The 21,936-nt window shown below is 45.1% G+C and overlaps 1 protein-coding gene across 1 annotated transcript in view; it reads left to right on the forward strand.

Annotated features, from left to right (window-relative positions):
• Positions 1-1,903: 1,903 nt before the first annotated feature.
• The window catches only part of LOC124114179 (epidermal growth factor-like protein 7), a 48,939-nt gene continuing 28,906 nt past the window's right edge, over positions 1,904-21,936 (forward strand). The window contains exon 1 of the mRNA XM_046474756.2: positions 1,904-2,705. Coding sequence (XP_046330712.1) covers positions 2,602-2,705 — 104 coding nt within the window. The 5' untranslated portion in view covers positions 1,904-2,601. The remainder of the gene's footprint in view (positions 2,706-21,936) is intronic.

A 21,936-nucleotide genomic window follows, 5' to 3' on the forward strand; every position in this document is an offset into this window, starting at 1 on the left:
GATACAGCGTACATTGGCCATATCTTATAGATACAGCGTAGATCATCTGTTATAGATACAGCGTGGGTCATCTCTTATAGATACAGCGTGGGTCATCTCTTACAGGTACAACGTACGTTGGCCATCACCTTGAGATACAGCGTACATTGGCCATATCTTATAGATACAGCGTGGGTCATCTGTTATAGATACAGCGTGGGTCATCTCTTATAGATACAGCGTGGGTCATCTCTTACAGGTACAACGTACGTTGGCCATCACCTTTAGATACAACGAACATTGGCCATATCTTATAGATACAACATGGGTCATCTGTTATAGATACAGCGTGGGTCATCTCCTATAGATACAGCATGGGTCATCTCTTATAGATACAGCGTGGGTCATCTCTTATAGATACAGCGTGGGTAATCTCTTATAGATACAGCATGGGTCATCTCTTATAGATACAGCGTGGGTCATCTCTTATAGATACAGCATGGGTCATATCTTATAGATACAGCATGGGTCTTCTCTTATAGATACAGCGTGGGTCATCTCTTATAGATACAGCATGGGTCATCTCTTATAGATACAGCGTGGGTCATCTCTTATAGATACAGCGTGGGTCATCTCTTATAGATACAGCGTGGGTCATCTCTTATAGATACAGAATACTTGGGTCATATCTTATAGATACGGAATACGTGGGTCATCTCCTTTAGACTTTTAGACACAACGAACGTATGTGTTATCCCTTCAAGGTACAAAGTTGGTAATGTCTTATAGATACAACGTGGTCTTCCCTTATAGATACAACGTTGGTCATCTCTTATAGATACAACGTCCGTGGGTCATCCCTTCTACATACTACATACAACGTACGTGGGGAATCATCTGTTATAGATACAACGTGGGTCTTCCCTTATAGATACAACGTGGGTCATCTCTTACAGATACAACGTCCGTGGGTCATCCCTTGTACATACAACATACGTGGGTCTTCCCTTATAGATACAACGTGGGTCTGCCCTTATAGATACAACGTGGGTCATCTCTTACAGATACAACGTGGGTCTCCCCTTATAGATACAACGTGGGTCTTCCCTTATAGATACAACGTGGGTCATCTCTTACAGATACAACGTCCGTGGGTCATCCCTTGTACATACAACATACGCCGGTCTTCCCTTATAGATACAACGTGGGTCTCCCCTTATAGATACAACGTGGGTCATCTCTTACAGATACAACGTGGGTCTCCCCTTATAGATACAACGTGGGTCTTCCCTTATAGATGCAACGTGGGTCATCCCTTCTACATACAACGTCCGTGGGGTATCTCCTATAGATACAACGTGGGTCTCCCCTTATAGATACAACGTGGGGCATCTCCTATAGATATAACGTGGGTCTTCCCTTATAGATACAATGTGGGGCATCTCCTATAGATACAACGTGGGTCTTCCCTTATAGATACAACGTGGGGCATCTCCTATAGATACAACCTTCGTGGGTCATCCTGTAAGGACTGGGGAGGGTTTGTGGAGATTGATACGGACGGGGAACTTGGAGAAATGCGAAGGACGTGAGGATGTTTGACTGATACGGGTGGCAGCACAACGATGTTGACTAGGAAACTCAATATGCAGTTAAATACCCCCTGTAGTCAGTAATGATGACTCCCCAGTAAATATAGCCAACAGTATCACTGAATCCATCTTAAGTTGGTGTTTATAATGGAGATAATGCCTATATTGTGTTTCACAGCTGCACTATTTAGTGTTTGTTTTGAAAGCAAAATGTGGGCATTTACCGACCAGGAATCTAACTTGACGATGTTCCGGCGTCAGGACGTAGCTCGCGGGAAGTCCGTCAATGCCGCCGTCCTCAGTGGGCACGCGCTACTCTCAGTAGTAGCCACGCGGTAAAGGCTTTCTTGACTACGTTAAGGATTGCGTATTATATACAGATGAATATAGGACCAGCATCTGGCGAAATAGAACATCGCAGACTATCAGTATAAAGCATATCATGTGACAGGAAAAGCGATAATCTGGCGCTGTGAGTGAGGGAACGTTACACAAGTAGGTTCTCCCCCCGCGACGGACGCGCTACGCGGGTATAGTTAGGACAGAACGGTTTGTCAGCTGCCGTCCCCCACCGTTTGACTGTAGGAAGGAGCGAGAGGGAGAACTCTCTAACGGCCGGCTACTCGAGAGTCGAGAACGCACCCCCTTACAGACGGGAGTTAGAGCGGAGGTTTGGTTCTCCGTCGTCATTCAAGTGTGGTAGCTGTGAAACTGTAAGCAGACGATCGTAGGCAGACGACAAGGAGCGCGCGCTGTGAAGTCGGCCGTCTCAGGTGGACACGAGACAGACTCGACTATCGTCGGCTCTGACAGATGTGCAATTATTATTATATTCAGAGGAAGTCCTGTGAACAAATTAAATTGGTCATTTTTAGTTTTTGTGATATTTCCCACTGAATGATTTCACCTTGGTGGTGGGTTGGCAGTTGATTGTGTGGTGCAGTAGATGGCTGGTCAGTTGGCCGGAGGTTGATCAGTGGACGCGCGAGGATACCTGTGAGACTAGAGTGGACAACGTCGTGCGTACGAGATGAAGCTGACGCCGTGGTGGTGCATGTTGCTGTTGGAGACTATTGGGATGTACGCCGTCATGGACGCCGCACCGACCAACAGCACCAGACACTTTCGTCCTGGGTAAGTGCGACCATTCCACTATATATTTAACTCATGTGTGGGGTTTAGATGACCAGATGACCAGATTGGGGTACCAGAAGTCTCTTTCATCGCAATGTCTTTAACTGATGGATGGGGTTTAGATGACCAGTTGACCAGATTGTGGGACCAGAAGTCTCTTTCATCGCGATGTCTTTAACTCATGTATGGGGTTTAGAAGACCAGATGACCAGACTGAGTGACCAGAAGTCTCCTTCAGCACCATGTATTTAACTCATGTATGAGGTTTAGATGACCAGATGACCAGATGACCAGATTGAGGGACCAGAAGTTTCTTTCATCGCGATGTCTTTAACTCATGTATGGGGTTTAGATGACCAGATTGAGGGACCAAAAGTCTCTTTCATCGCGATGTCTTTAACTCATGTATGGGGTTTAAATGACCAGATGACCATGGCCAGATTGAGGGACCAGAAGTCTCTTTCATCGCAATGTCTTTAACTCATGTATGGGGTTAAGATGACCAGTTGACCAGATTGGGGGACCAGAAGTCTCCTTCAGCACCATGTATTTAACTCATGCATGGGGTTTTGATGACCAGTTGACCAGATTGAGGGATCACATGTCCCCTTCCGCACCATGTATTTAACTCATGTATGGGGTTTAGATGACCAGTTGACCAGATTGAGTGACCAGAAGTCTCTTTCAGCACCATGTATTTAAATCATGCATGGGGTTTTGATGACCAGTTGACCAGATTGAGGGATTACATGTCCCCTTCCGCACTTTGTTTTTAACTCATGTATGGGGTTTAGATGTCCAGATGACCAGATTGAGGGTCCAGAAGTCTCCTTCATCGCGATGTCTTTAACTCATGTATGGGGTTTAGATGACCAGATGACAAGATTGAGGGATAACATGTCTCCTTCAGCACCATGTATTTAACTCATGTATGGGGTTAAGATGACCAGTTGACCAGATTGGGGGACCAGAAGTCTCCTTCAGCACCATGTATTTAACTCATGCATGGGGTTTTGATGACCAGTTGACCAGATTGAGGGATCACATGTCCCCTTCCGCACCATGTATTTAACTCATGTATGGGGTTTAGATGACCAGTTGACCAGATTGAGTGACCAGAAGTCTCCTTCAGCACCATGTATTTAAATCATGCATGGGGTTTTGATGACCAGTTGACCAGATTGAGGGATTACATGTCCCCTTCCGCACTTTGTTTTTAACTCATGTATGGGGTTTAGATGTCCAGATGACCAGATTGAGGGTCCAGAAGTCTCCTTCATCGCGATGTCTTTAACTCATGTATGGGGTTTAGATGACCAGATGACAAGATTGAGGGATAACATGTCTCCTTCAGCACCATGTATTTAACTCATGTATGGGGTTTAGATGACCAGTTGACCAGATTGAGTGACCAGAAGTCTCCTTCAGCACCATGTATTTAACTCATGCATGGGGTTTTGATGACCAGTTGACCAGATTGAGGGATCACATGTCCCCTTCCGCACTTTGTCTTTAACTCATGTATGGGGTTTAGATGACCAGTTGACCAGATTGAGTGACCAGAAGTCTCCTTCAGCACCATGTATTTAAATCATGCATGGGGTTTTGATGACCAGTTGACCAGATTGAGGGATCACATGTCCCCTTCCGCACTTTGTTTTTAACTCATGTATGGGGTTTAGATGTCCAGATGACCAGATTGAGGGTCCAGAAGTCTCCTTCATCGCGATGTATTTAAATCATGCATGGGGTTTTGATGACCAGTTGACCAACTTAAGAGGGATACGTACCATTATACTATTGCTGTTTATCTCACACATAACATCACACAATCTATAGTCGTACGTACTTATAACACCACTCTATATCTCACACATAACATTAAACAGTCTATAGTCTTCCGTACTTATAACACTTCTCTATATCTCACACATAACATTACACAATCTATAGTCTTACGTACTTATAACACTACTCTATATCTCACACATAACATTAAATAGTCTTTAGTCTCATGTGCTTATAGCACTACTCTTTTTCTCACATACAACATTTAACTGTCTTACGTACTCATAACACGACTCTATATCTCACACATAGCATTACACAGTCGATATAGTCTCATGTACTTATAACACTACTCTATATCTCACACATAACATTACACAGTCGATATAGTCTCATGTACTTATAACACTACTCTATATCTCACACATAACATTAAATAGTCTATAGCCTGACGTACTTATAACGCTACTCTATATCTCACATACAACATTAAATAGCCTATAGTCTCATGTACTTATTACACTACTTTTTTCACACACAACATTAAACAGTCTATATAGTCTTACGTACTTATAACACTACTCTATATCTCACACATAACATTAAATAGTCTATAGTCTGACGTGCATATAAAACCACTCCATATCTCACACATAACATTACACAATCTCTAGTCTCACGTACTCATAACACTCCACTATATCTCACTATTAACGTTACACAATTTAAAGTCGCACATACATAGAACACTACTCCATATCTCTATCACTATAGTCTGGCGTAGGTTTAACACTATAGTATCAACACACATATAAACTAAATTCTTTTTTAATTATACACACACATGTATATGTGCCTTTGTCAAAGCACACGTGACATGTTTAACAGCACACCTAATATCCGACAGTTACCGCCCTACTTCACACGAGTATATCACCTCGTGTCGCATACTCGTACCACCTTACATCACACAGACACACGTCACAAATATTCCTGTTTATATGGCGGAAACTTCTTCTTATCATGGACGTTAATGTCAAATTGTCATGTCGCACTGTGCGACAGTCTAGGACGAACATACACATCATTCAGCTATACTCGCTTGACATCGTGGTCGGGTGGTGCGAACAGAACTCTCCGGTGTATATCTCTTTATATAACTCTTTATATATCAACCTATATATCATTCTGTATACCACTCTATAATTTTCTGAATATCACTCTACATACCGCTCTATATACCCTGCATACCGTTCTATACACCAATCCACATATTACTCAAAATACCGCTCGCATACCTCTCTATATACAACTCTACATACCACTCTATATACCGCTCTATAATTATCTGAATATCTAAATACCACTCTATAATTCCATATATATCACTCTACATACCGCTCTGTATACCCTGTATACCATTCTATATACCACTCTACATACCACTCTATATACAGCTCTGCATACCTCTCATACCGCTCTAAATACCACTCTATAATTCCATATATATCACTCTACATACCGCTCTGTATACCCTGTATACCATCCTATATACCACTCTACATACCACTTTCTATACAGTTCTGCATACCTCTCTATATTCAACTCTACATACCGCTCTATATACAGCTCTCTATACTCTCTATATACGACTATATACACCGCTCTAAATACCACTCTATAATTCCATATATATCACTCTACATACCGCTCTGTATACCCTGTAAACCATTCTAAATACCACTCTACATACCACTCTATATACAGCTCTGCATACCTCTCTATATACAACTATACATACCGCTCTATATACAGCTCTCTATATACGACTATATACATCGCCCTAAATACCACTGTATAACACCATATATATTCCTCTACTTAACGCTCTATATACCCTGTATACTATTCTATATACCACTCCAGGTACCGCTCTCTATACAGCTCTGTATACTATTCCATATACCACTCCACATACCACTCTCTATACCGCTCTTCATACTACTCTGCATACCACCTTATATACCGCTCTATATACTGCTCAATATACTACACAAGACAAAACTCTATATGTCACTCTAAATGACGCTATTTATACTGCTCTATATACCACTCTGGATACAACTTTATATACCACTCTATAAACTGCTAAATCGCCTCCGTGGTCTAGTGGTAAAGCGTCGGCCCGGAGAGTGGAAGGTCCGGGGTTCAATCCCCGGCCGCGTCATACCAAAAAGACGTACAGTAAACTAAGGTTATAACGAACAAGCTTATAACGAAATGACGGATATAACGAACTTTTTTGGTCCCGACTAGCTGCTGTAGTTATGCTATATATGTGCATATAACGAACTGCGGTTATAACGAACTGAAATTAGTAGTCCCTTTGAGTTCGTTATAACCGTAGTGTACTGTACAATTAAATATGGTACGTGTTGGTACCCTGCCTGGAGCTCGGCGTTAAGGGGCTAAAACAAGGACTGGTCAGCTCGGAGTCAGTATACTGTGTCTGAGTGGGGTATTCATGTTAAACTGCGCATGGTATCTCAGTGGGCTAGCACTATAAATCGGCATCAGTCCGGACTGGTACAAGCAGCCACACACATACACGTGCATGCATGTCGCTATATATGTGCAACAATCTTGGACGCGAGGTTAAACTCCATTTCACCCCACATGTATTACAATATACACCACTCACCCCATGAAGATCCGGAATAGAACTGGTCTGCAGCAACCCATGGTTGTCGCAAGATTCGACACTTATTAACGGGATCGGGTGGCTTATGTAATCGTATCCCATTTCTGTTGATCAATGCTCATGATGTCTATCGATGGATTGATTGTCTGGTCCATATGGTCGATAATTCACAGACCACTGTCATATAGCTGAAATATAGCTGAGTGTGGCGTTAAATTAAAAACTATATACCATGCTATACACCTCTATATAGCATAGTTTCTGGCAGCTCTGTAATCATTTCACCAGTGAAATACAAATCTTAAATGAAACAGAACCTAATAACTTCAACTTTGTTATTATTAACTATTTCATTTGACATTATTGGTCTGGGTTCGTCGTCAACTATGTTGCCATCTGGGTAACTTTAAAGGGAACAGTCCCCCAACTCGCGGAGTAATTACGAAGGAAGCGAGCCGTGTATTCGGAATAGGCACTCACACTGATGCTTGGTTTGTAATGTGGGATGATTAAGTCTGCGGTGTACACACGGCCTTTCTGCCATCACAGACTTCTCTATATACATGTGTTATAAGCGATATATCGCACTGTCAACATTGTGTAACCCCGCCCACTGCTTCCAGGTCTACCCTGAAGACAGGTTTCATCAGATCTGACGTGTTTACGAAGCCAACTATACCCCTGATATACGCCGGTATACGCCGGTCTGCATCAGATCTACTTGCATTTGGACTCCAGCACTGAAGACATTCTTGCTTTTTACGTGAACATTCCGTCCATTGACACACGTAGTGTGCCATTCTGTTCGAAAAGATAGCCTTGAACAAGGCTCTAAGGCAAAAAATATTAGTTTTAATCATTATTTTTAAATTTATATAAATAATAAGAACAAGTTGTCCCTGTAAGAGACTGGCGTCTTTGTACTGTCCGCTTATATAGACTTGCATATTATAATTATAGAATTACTATACACATGAATACACATGAATACCTTGAATTTATCATTCAGTACAGCCTTAGAGCAAGGCTAGGGAATAGGCAGCGCAACTACATGGAACAAGGGCCACCTCCCGTCGAGCCGAGGGGCAGAGCATGCAAGGGAAGGAATGATCGGTCAAATTATCACCGAAAAACGGTTATGACTTTTGTGTATCAGTAACAAAGAAAATAGCATCCTGCCAGATAACATGGGGTAGGGGGGTGGTGGTGACGGCTTCTGCCGCAACATGCTGTGCTGTGGCTGCGGCGGGCGACATGCTGTGCCGGCAGGCATGTGAACATGGATTCCAGCTTGTCCGGAGTTCTCGATGTTTATGTTGTGTGTTATGAGTGACAACAACATGCAGCATGATCGCGGCTACTACACGTATATCCATGTTCCCCTGCTGTGGAGTTTTCAGCTGTCATTCCGTTTCGTCTTGTTGCCAGCCAAGCGCGGAGTTTTTTGTGTGACCGTTCTAGGTTTATGACTTTACGTTACCAGTTTCATGATGACTTTCATAATCATGCATGCAGTTATTAGTGGTTCAAAATGAATTAGCCTGTAAACGTGAGTAGAGTGCATTGCTTAGTTCGTTCACGGCCGTTGTTGACGTAATTCTGACCCCATTGTTGGTGTCATGCATAATGACGTCACATTCTAACATTTGACATATGGACACGGACGTCAATATTAAATATTTTCATTGTTCGTCATAAATATCCAGCGATCTAACTGGCTAATATATACAAGTCAGCCGGCCGCCTGTTCTGACATCATGATGCATTGTGTTTACGGTGTCGTGACTTGCTTGTCACGTCACATTTGTGATCCTGTTTGTAGGCGGTCACAAGATTATAATATATATATTATTATAACGTTAAAACAGTTCACCTAGAATAAGTCTTTGGACCTACCTACCTACCTACCTACCTACCTACCTACCTACCTACCTACCTACCAGGGGCGGTCGGGTAGCCTAGTTGTTAAAGCGTTAGCTCGTCACGCCGGAGACCCGGGTTCGATTCCCGACATGGGTACATTGTGTGAAGCCCATTTTCTGGTGTCCCCCGCCGTGATATTGTTGGAATATTGCTAAAAGCGGCGTAAAACTATACTCACTCACTCACCCCTCCCTCCCTCCCCCTAACTAACTAACTAACTAACTAACTAACCTTCCTACCTAGATGATGATGTATCCTTGATACTGCCACAACGTTGGCCGACCTCCCTGATCTGCCATGTGTTCCAGACAGACCCAAGGCGCATGCATGGCATGCCGTTTATTTGGGTGTTTATTTTATCACATTATTTCGCTGTTTTCTATGTTTATTGCAAATACTATCACATTTCCTCATTATTCTCATGCCAACTTAGCGCTCTCTCATCTGTACCACCCTCTCTGTGGCAGGTAGCACTGGGTTACGTCCCCTTGGTGCTACGTGGATGTTTGTTTGTGCACGCTTGGAAGGATGTCAACAATCACGTGTCTCGTTGCTGCCAGACAGAGCGATGGTCTCCATGTATACTTCCGGTATCGTCCCCGCCGCCGGCAGGACATACTCAGGGTCTAGACAGCAGCCCTCAGCTCACGTCATTACATGTTACGTCGTTGCTCGGTCACAACAGACGCATTTTCAGACACTGCACCACTGCTTCAGACACTGCTTCAGACACTGCCCTAGACACTGCTTCAGACACTGCTTCAGACACTGCCACTGTTTTCACTGATGGATGTTTGATTTTAGCTAACAAATGTTTGGTTTTCGCTGATGGATGTTTGATTTTAGCTTACAAATGTTTGGTTTTCGCTGATGGATGTTTGATTTTAGCTTACAAATGTTTGGTTTTCGCTGACGGATGTTTGATTTTAGCTAACAAATGTTTGGTTTTCGCTGACGGATGTTTGATTTTAGCTTACAAATGTTTGGTTTTCGCTGACGGATGTTTGATTTTAGCTAACAAATGTTTGGTTTTCGCTGACGGATGTTTGATTTTAGCTAACAAATGTTTGGTTCTTTGCTGATGGATGTTTGATTTTAGCTAACAAATGTTTGGTTTTCGCTGACGGATGTTTGATTTTAGCTTACAAATGTTTGGTTTTCGCTGACGGATTTTTGATTTTAGCTTACAAATGTTTGTTTTTTTGCTGATGGATGTTTGATTTTAGCTAACAAATGTTTGGTTTTTTTTGCTGATGGATGTTTGATTTTAGCTTACAAATGCTTGTTTTTTTTCTCACGGATGTTTGTTAATATATACCAAACATGCCAATCCCAACATTGGTCACCTAAAACCAAACATTTATCAATACATGACCATATAAGAATGTTTCTGACTGTCTGTCTGTGAATTGAATCATAAACAGTAACTTGGAGCAACAATAAACATTGTTTGGCCAGTTAAAAGCAAACGTTCGTCGGGGAAAACAGAGCATGTGGCAGCTAAAACCAAACATTTGACAGCTAAGACCAAAACTTGTCAATACATAACAGAAGAGACCAGAGGACCAGATAAGAATGTTTTTGACTTTATTTCCGGTGTGAATTAAAGAGGAAAAGCGTGGATCGACCGTCACAAATTTACTGGTATGCGAGTGCCAACTACCAATGTGACAATGTTAAATTCACTCACTCACGTTAAATTCACTCTCTAACACCCTGTCAAAATCTATGTCAGCGAATGGCGGGCGCCAACTAACGTGTTGGCGTGACGTGCGAGACACAGGTGCGCGTTGGGTCCCACCACAAACTCTGAAATCAGCTTGGTGGGCTGGTGACGCCAAGAGAAATGGTAGAGTCGTTAGCCTCCATTACATTACACGTTCCCATGCAATCCCTGAATGGGGAGAAACTTATGTGAGTTATGGTGATAATCTGTCGTGGTCCGGTACTGGAGGGGCAAGTAAAACTCACACTGAGTGTGTGCTGTGAGTCTGTGTTCTGTGAGTCTGTGTGCTGTGTGTCTGCGTGTCTGTGTAGGGGAGGTGCAAGTAAATAGGGAGTCTATTACGTCTGAGTGTTTACTGTCTGTCCGTGTACGGTGAGTCTGTGTACTATCTATGTGCTGTCTGTCTGTGTACTGCGAGTCTGTGCGCTGTCTGTCTGTGTGCTGTCTGTCTGTGTGCTGTGAGTCTGTGGACTGTGTGTCTGTGTGCTGTGAGTCTGTGTGCTGTCTGTGTACTGTGTGTCTGTCTGTCTGTGTGCTGTCTGTATGTGTGTTGTGTGAATGTGTACTGTGAGGCTGTGTGCTGTGAGTCTGTGTGCTGTGAGTCTGTGGACTGTGTGTCTGTGTGCTGTGAGTCTGTGTGCTGTCTGTGTACTGTGTGTCTGTCTGTGTGCTGTCTGTATGTGTGTTGTGTGAATGTGTACTGTGAGGCTGTGTGCTGTGAGTCTGTGTGCTGTGAGTCTGTATGCTGTGAGTCTGTGTGCTGTGAGTCTGTGTGCTGTGAGTCCGTGTGCTGTCTTTCTGTGTGCTGTGTGTCTGTGTGCTGTGTGTCTGTGTGCTGTCTGTCTGGGTGCTGTGTGTCTGTGTGCTGTGAGTCTGTGTGCTGTGTGTCTGTGTGCTGTGTGTCTGCGTGTCTGTGTAGGGGAGGTGCAAGTAAATAGGGAGTCTATTACGTCTGAGTGTTTACTGTCTGTCCGTGTACGGTGAGTCTGTGTACTATCTGTGTGCTGTCTGTCTGTGTACTGCGAGTCTGTGCGCTGTCTGTCTGTGTGCTGTCTGTCTGTGTGCTGTGAGTCTGTGGACTGTGTGTCTGTGTGCTGTGAGTCTGTGTGCTGTCTGTGTACTGTGTGTCTGTCTGTCTGTGTGCTGTCTGTATGTGTGTTGTGTGAATGTGTACTGTGAGGCTGTGTGCTGTGAGTCTGTGTGCTTTCTGTCTGTGTGCTGTGAGTCTGTGTGCTGTGAGTCTGTGTGCCGTCTTTCTGTGTGCTGTGTGTCTGTGTGCTGTCTGTCTGTGTGCTGTGTGTCTGTGTGCTGTGAGTCTATGTGCTGTGTGTCTGTGTGCTGTGTGTCTGTGTGCTGTCTGTCTGTGTGCTGTGTGTCTGTGTGCTGTGAGTCTATGTGCTGTGTGTCTGTGTGCTGTGAGTCTGTGTGCTGTGTGTCTGTGTGCTGTGAGTCTGTGTGCTGTTTGTCTGTGTGCTGTGAGTCTGTGTGCTGTGAGTCTGTGTGCTGTGAGTCTGTGTGTTGTCTTTCCGTGTGCTGTGTGTCTGTGTGTCTGTGTGCTGTGAGTCTGTGTGCTGTGAGTCTGTGTGCTGTGTGTCTGTGTGCTGTGTGTCTGTGTGCTGTGTGTCTGTGTGCTGTGAGTCTGTGTGCTGTGTGTCTGTGTGCTGTGAGTCTGTGTGCTGTGTGTCTGTGTGCTGTCTGTCTGTGTGCTCTCTGTCTGCGTGTCTGTGTAGGGGAGGTGCAAGTAAATATGGAGTTTATTACGTCTGAGTGTTTACCGTCGTCCGTGTACGGTGAGTCTGTGTACTATCTATGTGCTGTCTGTCTGTGTACTGCGAGTCTGTGCGCTGTGAGTCTGTGTGCTCTCTGTATGTGTGCTGTGAGTCTGTGTGCTGTGAGTATGTGTGCTGTGTGTCTGTGTGCTGTGAGTCTGTGTGCTGTAAATCTGTGTCCTGTGTGTCTGTGTGCTGTGAGTCTGTGTGCTGTGAGTCTGTGTGCTATGAGTCTGTGTGCTGTCTTTCTGCGTGCTGTGTGTCTGTGTGCTGTGTGTCTGTGTGTTGTCTGTCTGTGTGCTGTGAGTCTGTATGCTGTGTGTCTGTGTGCTGTCTGTCTGTGTGCTGTCTGTCTGCGTGTCTGTGTAGGAGAGGTGCAAGTAAATATGGAGTCTATTACGTCTGAGTGTTTACTGTCGTCCGTGTACGGTGAGTCTGTGTACTATCAATGTGCTGTCTGTCTGTGCACTGCGAGTCTGTGCGCTGTCTGTCTGTGTGCTGTGAGTCTGTGTGCTGTGAGTCTGTGTGCTGTGAGTCTGTGTGCTGTCTGTGTACTGTGTGTGTGTCTGTCTGTGTGCTGTCTGTATGTGTGTTGTGTGACTGTACACTGTGAGGCTGTGTACTGTGTGTCTGTGTGCTGTCTGTCTGTGTGCTGTGAGTCTGTGTGCTGTCTGTGTACTGTGTTTCTGTCTGTCTGTGTGCTGTCTGTCTGTGTGTTGTGTGACTTTGTGCTGTCTGTGTACTGTGAGTCTGTGTGCTGTCTGTCTTTTTGCTGTGTGTCTGTGTGCTGTGTGTCTGTGTGCTGTGAGTCTGTGTGCTGTCTGTGTACTGTGTTTCTGTCTGTCTGTCTGTGTGCTGTCTGTCTGTGTGGTGTGTGACTGTGTGCTGTCTGGCTGTGTACTGTGAGTCTGTGTGCTGTCTGTCTTTTTGCTGTGTGTCTTTGTGCTGTCTGTCTGTGTACTGTGAGTCTGTGTGCTGTGTGTCTGTGTGCTGTGAGTCTGTGTGCTGTCTGTGTACTGTGTTTCTGTCTGTCTGTCTGTGTGCTGTCTGTCTGTGTGGTGTGTGACTGTGTGCTGTCTGGCTGTGTACTGTGAGTCTGTGTGGTGTCTGTCTGGTTGCTGTGTGTCTGTGTGCTGTCTGTCTGTGTGCTGTGAGTCTGTGTGCTGTGTGTCTGTGTGCTGTGAGTCTGTGTGCTGTCTGTGTACTGTGTGTCTGTCTGTCTGTGTTCTGTCTGTCTGTGTATTGTGTGACTGTTTGCTGTCTGGCTGTGTACTGTGAGTCTGTGTGCTGTCTGTCTTTGTGCTGTGTGTCTGTGTGCTGTGTGTTTGTGTGTTGTGTGACTGTTTGCTGTCTGTCTGTGTACTCTGTGTCTGTGTGCTGTGTGTCTGTGTGTCTGGCTGTCTGTTTGCTGTCTGTCTGTGTGCTCTGTGTATGTGTGTGTGTATGTGTGTCTGTGTGCTGTGTGTCTGTATGCTGTCCGTCCTGCACTGTGTGTCTGTGTAGGGGAGGGACAAGTAAATATGGAGTCTATTACGTCTGAATCTCACACTGAGTGTGTGCTGTGTGTCTGTCTTTCTGTCTGTCTGTGTGCTGTGTGTCGGTCTGTGTGTGTGTCTGTCTGTCTGTCTGTCTCTGTGTGTGTGTGTGTGTGTGCGTGCGTGCGTGCGTGCGTGCGTGCGCGCGCTGCCGGAGAAGGTCGGGTAGCCTGGTGGTTTAAGCGTTCGCTCATCCCGCCGAAATCCCGGGTTCGATTCCCGACAAGGGTACAATGTGTGAAACCCATTTCTGGTGTCCCCCGCCGTGATATTGCTAGAATAGTGCTAAAAGCGGCGTAAAACCATACTTTCTCACTCACAGTGTGCTGCCGTCTGTGTGTTGTTTGGTTACTGTTTCTGTGATATTTGTCTGTGTGGTTTTTGTTTTTGTTTTGTTTGTCTGTGTGATGTTTGTAGGCTGTGTCTGCGTGTTGTTTGTGTGTACTCTTTGGCTGTGCTATTTGCCTGTCTGTATGCTGTTTGTTTGCTTTGTCTGTCTGTATGCTGTTTGTGTGTCTTGTCTGTCTGCTGTTTGTGTGTATTGTCTTTCCGTATGCTGTTTGTGTGTTTTGTCTTTCCGTATGCTGTTTGTGTGTATTGTCTTTCCGTATGCCGTTTGTGTGTTTTGTCTCTCTGTATGCTGTTTGTGTGTATTGTCTTTCCGTATGCTATTTGTGTGTATTGTCTTTCCGTATGCTATTTGTGTGTTTTGTCTCTCCGTATGCCGTTTGTGTGTTTGTCTCTCAGTATGCCGTTTGTTTGTTTGGCTCTCTGTATGCTGTTTGTGTGTTTTGTCTTTCCGTATGCTGTTTGTGTGTTTGGCTCTCTGTATGCTGTTTGTGTGTTTTGTCTGTCCGTATGCTGTTTGTGTGATTTGTCTCTCCGTATGCCATTTGTGTGTTTGTCTCTCCGTATGCCGTTTGTGTGTTTGGCTCTCCGTATGCCGTTTGTGTGTTTGTCTCTCCGTATGCTGTTTGTGTGTTTGGCACTCCGTATACTGTTTGTGTGTTTGGCTCTCTGTATGCTGTTTGTGTGTTTGTCTCTCCGTATGCTGTTTGTGTGTTTTGTCTGTCCGTATGCTGTTTGTGTGATTTGTCTCTCCGTATGCCGTTTGTGTGTTTGTCTCTCCGTATGCCGTTTGTGTGTTTGTCTCTCCGTATGCCGTTTGTGTGTTTGTCTCTCCGTATGCTGTTTGTGTGTTTGGCTCTCTGTATGCTGTTTGTGTGTTTTGTCTTTCCGTATGCTGTTTATGTGTTTTGTCTCTCCGTATGCCGTTTGTGTGTTTGTCTCTCCGTATGCCGTTTGTGTGTTTGTCTCTCCGTATGCTGTTTGTGTGTTTGGCTCTCTGTATGCTGTTTGTGTGTTTTGTCTGTCCGTATGCCGTTTGTGTGTTTGTCTCTCCGTATGCTGTTTGTGTGTTTGTCTCTCCGTATGCTGTTTGTGTGTTTGGCTCTCTGTATGCTCTTTGTGTGTTTGGCTCTCTGTATGCTGTTTGTGTGTTTGTCTGTCTGTATGCTCTTTGTGTGTTTGTCTCTCCGTATGCTGTTTGTGTGTTTGGCTCTCTGTATGCTGTTTGTGTGTTTGTCTCTCCGTATGCCGTTTGTGTGTTTGGCTCTCTGTATGCTGTTTGTGTGTTTGTCTCTCCTTATGCTGTTTGTGTGTTTGTCTCTCCGTATGCTCTTTGTGTGTTTGTCTCTCCGTATGCTGTTTGTGTGTTTGTCTCTCTGTATGCTGTTTGTGTGTTTTGTCTGTCCGTATGCCGTTTGTGTGTTTGTCTCTCCGTATGCTGTTTGTGTGTTTGTCTCTCCGTATGCTGTTTGTGTGTTTGGCTCTCTGTATGCTGTTTGTGTGTTTGGCTCTCTGTATGCTGTTTGTGTGTTTGGCACTCCGTATACTGTTTGTGTGTTCGGCTCTCTGTATGCTCTTTGTGTGTTTTGTGTGTCCGTATGCTTTTTGTGTGTATTGTCTGTCTGTATGCTGTTTGTGTGTGGTTTGTCTGCGTGCTGTTTGTTCGTGCGACTGGATGTGACTGACGAGTGTGACTGCAGGTTATTTGAAGGCATCACGGAGGCAGGAGGGCATTGCAGTCCTAGCAGAGAAACCTATCATGTCTTAGACGTGTCAAGTGTTCAAGCTGCTCACAGTTAGGGGTTTTCAAACAGGCATGAAAAAAGTCTCCAAGGAGATATACCGTCTCCCTGGTAGATCTGTAATCTTGATACGTAGATGTAGGTCGAGGGCTTCTCTAATTCATACAGCAATGAAGGCTTACTGGAGTAATCCACAGTTCACTGGAACTCTAAATACGTCCACAGACGCGCTATCCATAGGCAGTGATATCTACAGGCACACACACGGGCTCTATAGCACAGCCTATGAGTAATAACCAACTGTGCCCTACCTTGAATGTATTAAACAACTGTCTTGCCTTTGATGTTCTCCATAGGTGACCTACCCTGTAGGTATAACCAACTGTCCTACCCTGAATGTATTACCAACTGTCCTGCCTTTGATGTTCTCCCTGAGTGACCTGCCCTGTAGGTATAACCAACTGTCCTACCCTGAATGTATTACCAACTGTCCTGCCTTTGATGTTCTCCCTGAGTGACCTGCCCTGTTGGTAATAACCAACTGTCCTACCCTGAATGTATTACCAACTGTCCTGCCTTTGATGTTCTCCCTGAGTGACCTGCCCTGTTGGTAATAGCCAACTGTCCTACCCTGAATGTATTACCAACTGTCCTGCCTTTGATGTTCTCCCTGAGTGACCTGCCCTGTTGGTAATAGCCAACTGTCCTACCCTGAATGTATTAACCAACTGTCCTGCCTTTGATGTTCTCCCTGAGTGACCTGCCCTGTTGGTAATAGCCAACTGTCCTACCCTGAATGTATTACCAACTGTCCTGCCTTTGATGTTCTCCCTAGGTGACCTACCCTGTAGCTTATAACCAACTGTCCTACCCTCGATACCCTCTCTATTGACCTAGCCAGTATGCAATAACCAACTGTGCCCTACCTTGAATGTATTAACCAAATGTCCCGCCTTTGATGTTCTCCCTGAGTTACCTACCCTGTAGGTAATAACCAACTGTCCTACCCGGTAGGTAATAACCAACTGTCCTACCTTTGGTGTCCCCCCTAAGTGGCCTACCCTTTGTGTAATAACCAACTGCCCTGCTCATATATCCCCCCTAATTTAAGTGACCTACCCTGTGTGTCTTAACTAACTGACCTACCCTGAGTGACCTAGTTTATTTGATTCACTAAACGGAATGTCGGGAAGATCGAAACGCATTTCCGACTCACATACCGGACTCTCGTGCTATTTCCTAGTGTAATATCTCTTGTAGCATTATATATTATTTTATGTCATTCTTAAACACTCCTATTAAAGCAAGAATGCTTATAACTTGAGATTATGTCACTTTTGCACAAATCTATCAGCGGCCAGTGTTCCTTATCTCCACGTGACGCCAACATGCAGCTTGCTGCTGTTTACATTCAAGATCTGCCGCGTTGCCCCTCCCGCTGGCTCGGCATGGACGGCACCGGCACCATCGGCCACAGACAGTTGTCTGTGAGCGAGTCTCATGGCCTGGGGTGGTATAACAGTGAGTCTCATGGCCTGGGTTAGTATAACAGTAAGTCTCATGGCCTGGGTTAGTATAACAGTGGGTCTCATGGCCCTGGATGGTATAACAGTGAGACTCATGGCCTGGGTTGGTATAACAGTGAGTCTCATGGCCTGGGTTAGTGTTACAGTGAGTCTCATGGCCCTGGATGGTATAACAGTGAGACTCATGGCCTGGGTTGGTATAACAGTGAGTCTTATGGCCTGGGTTAGTGTTACAGTGAGTCTCATGGCCTTGGTTAGTGTTACAGTGAGTCTCATGGCCTGGGGTGGTATAACAGTGAGTCTCATGGCCTGGGTTGGTATAACAGTGAGTCTCATGGCCTGGGTTAGTATAACAGTGAGTCACATGGCCCGGGTAGTACAACAGTGAGTCTCATGGCCCGGGGTAGTATTACAGTGAGTCTCGTGGCCTGGGTTAGTATAACAGTGAGTCTCATGGCCTGGGTTAGTATAACAGTAAGTCTCATGGCCTGGGTTAGTATAACAGTGGGTCTCATGGCCCGGGATGGTATAACAGTGAGAATCATGGCCTGGGTTGGTATAACAGTGAGTCTCATGGCCTGGGTTAGTATCACAGTGGGTCTCATGGCCAGGGGTGGTATTAAAGGGAGTCTCATGGCCTTGGTTAGTGTTACAGTGAGTTTCGTGGCCTGGGTTAGTATAACAGTGAGTCTCATGGCCTGGGTTAGTATAACAGTAAGTCTCATGGCCTGGGTTAGTATAACAGTGGGTCTCATGGCCCTGGATGGTATAACAGTGAGAATCATGGCCTGGGTTGGTATAACAGTGAGTCTCATGGCCTTGGTTAGTATCACAGTGGGTCTCATGGCCAGGGGTGGTATTAAAGGGAGTCTCTTGGCCTTGGTTAGTGTTACAGTGAGTCTCATGGCCTGGGTTGGTATAACAGTGAGTCTCATGGCCTGGGTTAGTATAACAGTGGGTCTCATGGCCCTGGGTTGGTATAACAGTGAGTCTCATGGCCTGGGTTAGTATAACAGTGAGACTCATGGCCTGGGTTAGTATAACAGTGGGTCTCATGGCCCTGGGTTGGTATAACAGTGAGTCTCATGGCCTGGGTTAGTATAACAGTGAGACTCATGGCCTGGGTTAGTATAACAGTGGGTCTCATGGCCCTGGGTTGGTATAACAGTGAGTCTCATGGCCTGGGTTAGTATAACAGTGAGACTCATGGCCTGGGTTGGTATAACCTTGAGTCTCATGGCCTGGGTTAGTATAACAGCGAGTCTAATGGCCTGGGTTAGTATGACAGTGAGTCTCATGGCCTGGGGTGGTATAACAGTGAGTCTAATGGCCTGGGTTAGTATAACAGTGAGTCTCATGGCCGGGGTTAGTATAACAGTGAGTCTAATGGCCGGGGTTAGTATAACAGTGTGTCTAATGGCGGGGGTTAGTATAACAGTGAGTCTCATGGCCTGGGACGGTATAACAGCGGTTCCCATGGCCTGGGGATGGTATAACAGTAAGTGTCATGGGCTGGGGTGATATAACATTGAGTTCTTGGTATTGTAATAAAACCGCATGAGCACCATAGAGTAACCAAGGCCAAATAGCGTTTGTTCTAACTCACTACACTGTCAACTTTTTCAGTGCATAGTACAGGAAGTGACGTTATAGTAATGCATTGTGCCCGGAAGTAACGTCAATTTTTATTCAAAACTACACTCAAAATTCCTCTCCGCCACAGTGCTATAAATTATCAGTCCAGCCAAGGTAATAATAAACATTTCTGTCAGATCTGCTTGTGTCGACCAGGGGGCGGAACGTGTCATGTTTTTGCTACTTATATAGTTAATTAAGGGTCATAAATCTCTCTGCGAGCTTATCTTATCCTGGCACGGGACTCGTAGTTATGTCTTATTAGCACTTCGTATTGGATCTTCATCCTCCGGAGTTGGTATTAAACCTGATGGGGAGTTGTGTTGCTGTGTGCGTCGACTCTTTCCCATCCCGCCTCCCATCACCAACATATAACCGTGAACCTAAATAATTATTTAGGTTCGTGACATTACTGAGGGTGCCAACCCTCCCTCCTATGTATTCAGTCTCATTTGCTTATCCTGAATCTCGAATACTACTTAACACAAATATCAAAAGCACATGTCTGAGTTCACTCTACAAAGGTAAAATGTTGACCATAGGCGAAAACCTATAGAACACGTTCTGTGGTCATAAAAGGCCGCAATTTAAGGTTAAGTTATTGAACAAATATCGTAAAAATACAGCATATGTTTTTACGAACATCGTTATTTTTATTTCAATTTGGAATCTTTGAACCAAGTACGATTTTATCTGTGTCCCGAGTACAACACTGCTGACTCCCGAGTACCCTCTAAATAGTCCCCGAATCCCGTACCAAAATGAGGTTGCAGCCTCATAATTCCTCCCCCCACCCTCCACCCCACGCACATTGCCCAGTCTTCCCCACATAACATCCCCCTCTTTATCACCCCCTCCCCAACATCAGCGTCTCCGGGGAGAAGTGAAACAGGTTCGATAAAGATAAATTGGAGTTATGACATTACAGAGTTTACAGTCCCGCTAACTTCAGCAGCAGACTCACACGAGGAGTGAGGCATTCTGGAATACTGTTCCAACACCGGCTGTGTGCCCGACTGCCTGAAATGATTTCTGTTGATGTGTGTAATTAAGACACTTTGTGGGGTATGTCTAAAGAACCGCTGAGTTCTAAAAATTAAAAGTGTAATTTTAAGGTTATTTTATTACAGGATCTATTTTGAATGTTTGTCTCATAAATTTGTTCAAACACGATTACATGTATTTCAAATTTAACACAGCCTCTGGTGTAGCGCTGGTCTTGTGTTGTGTGGTCATCACTGGTCTGGTATAGTGGAGTCATTACTGGTCTGATGTAGTGTGGTCAACACTGGTCTGATGTAGTGTGTTCATCACCGGTCTGATGTAGTAGAGCCATTACTGGTCTGGTGTAGTGTGTTCATCACTGGTCTGGTGTAGTGTGGTCAACACTGGTCTAGTGTAGTGTGTTCATCACCGGTCTGGTGTAGTGCAGTCATCACTGGTCTGGTGTAGTGGAGTCATCACTGGTCTGGTGTAGTGTGTTCATCACCGGTCTGATGTAGTAGAGCCATTACTGGTCTAGTGTAGTGTGTTCATCACTGGTCTGGTGTAGTGTGGTCAACACTGGTCTAGTGTAGTGTGTTCATCACCGGTCTGGTGTAGTGCAGTCATCACTGGTCTGGTGTAGTGGAGTCATCACTGGTCTGGTGTAGTGTGTTCATCACCGGTCTGATGTAGTAGAGCCATTACTGGTCTAGTGTAGTGTGTTCATCACTGGTCTGGTGTAGTGTGGTCAACACTGGTCTAGTGTAGTGTGTTCATCACCGGTCTGGTGAAGTGCAGTCATCACTGGTCTGGTGTAGTGGAGTCATCACTGGTCTGGTGTAGTGTGTTCATCACCGGTCTGATGTAGTAGAGCCATTACTGGTCTAGTGTAGTGTGTTCATCACTGGTCTGGTGTAGTGTGGTCAACACTGGTCTAGTGTAGTGTGTTCATCACCGGTCTGGTGTAGTGCAGTCATCACTGGTCTGGTGTAGTGGAGTCATCACTGGTCTGGTGTAGTATTATTTTAACATTTGTTCTGGCGAGGAGGCCTTGTTGCCAATCTGCTTCCTATTGTTGTGGAGTGACTGGTTGATTATACCCCCATTACAGACAGAAACATCAACCTCTCCGCGCGGGTCGAGTTACTCCAGCTACTCTTCACGCCCGCCATCAGGTGTTGCCTGCTCATGTTGCTTGTATATTGCCACTGGTATCAAACGCTCGCCACCGTCAGGTGTGGAGGGATAGTGTTGGCTATACATCCACTCTGTTATCAAACACCGACATTGATCACGAGGGTCCTAGAGCAGGTGTTGAGTGCCACTACTAGGATGACGGGGTAGCACTACTGTAGGAGGTTTGAAGGGTTGACAGGATTGGAGGACAGAGATATTTGAGATAGTGGACGACGAGTATCGGATGCTGAGGTAGATGTGCTTGGTGTGTTTGTTGTATTAGGTGTGTTGTTTGGGAGAGCGGTGGTTGGTAGGAGGTTGTGGGGTGGCTGTGTTGGATGAGAGAGCGGTGGTTGGTAGGAGATTGTGGGATGGGTG

This window comes from Haliotis rufescens, unplaced genomic scaffold (assembly GCF_023055435.1).
Source record: "Haliotis rufescens isolate VD_foot unplaced genomic scaffold, xgHalRufe1.0.p SCAF_8, whole genome shotgun sequence".
Taxonomy (NCBI): domain Eukaryota; kingdom Metazoa; phylum Mollusca; class Gastropoda; order Lepetellida; family Haliotidae; genus Haliotis; species Haliotis rufescens.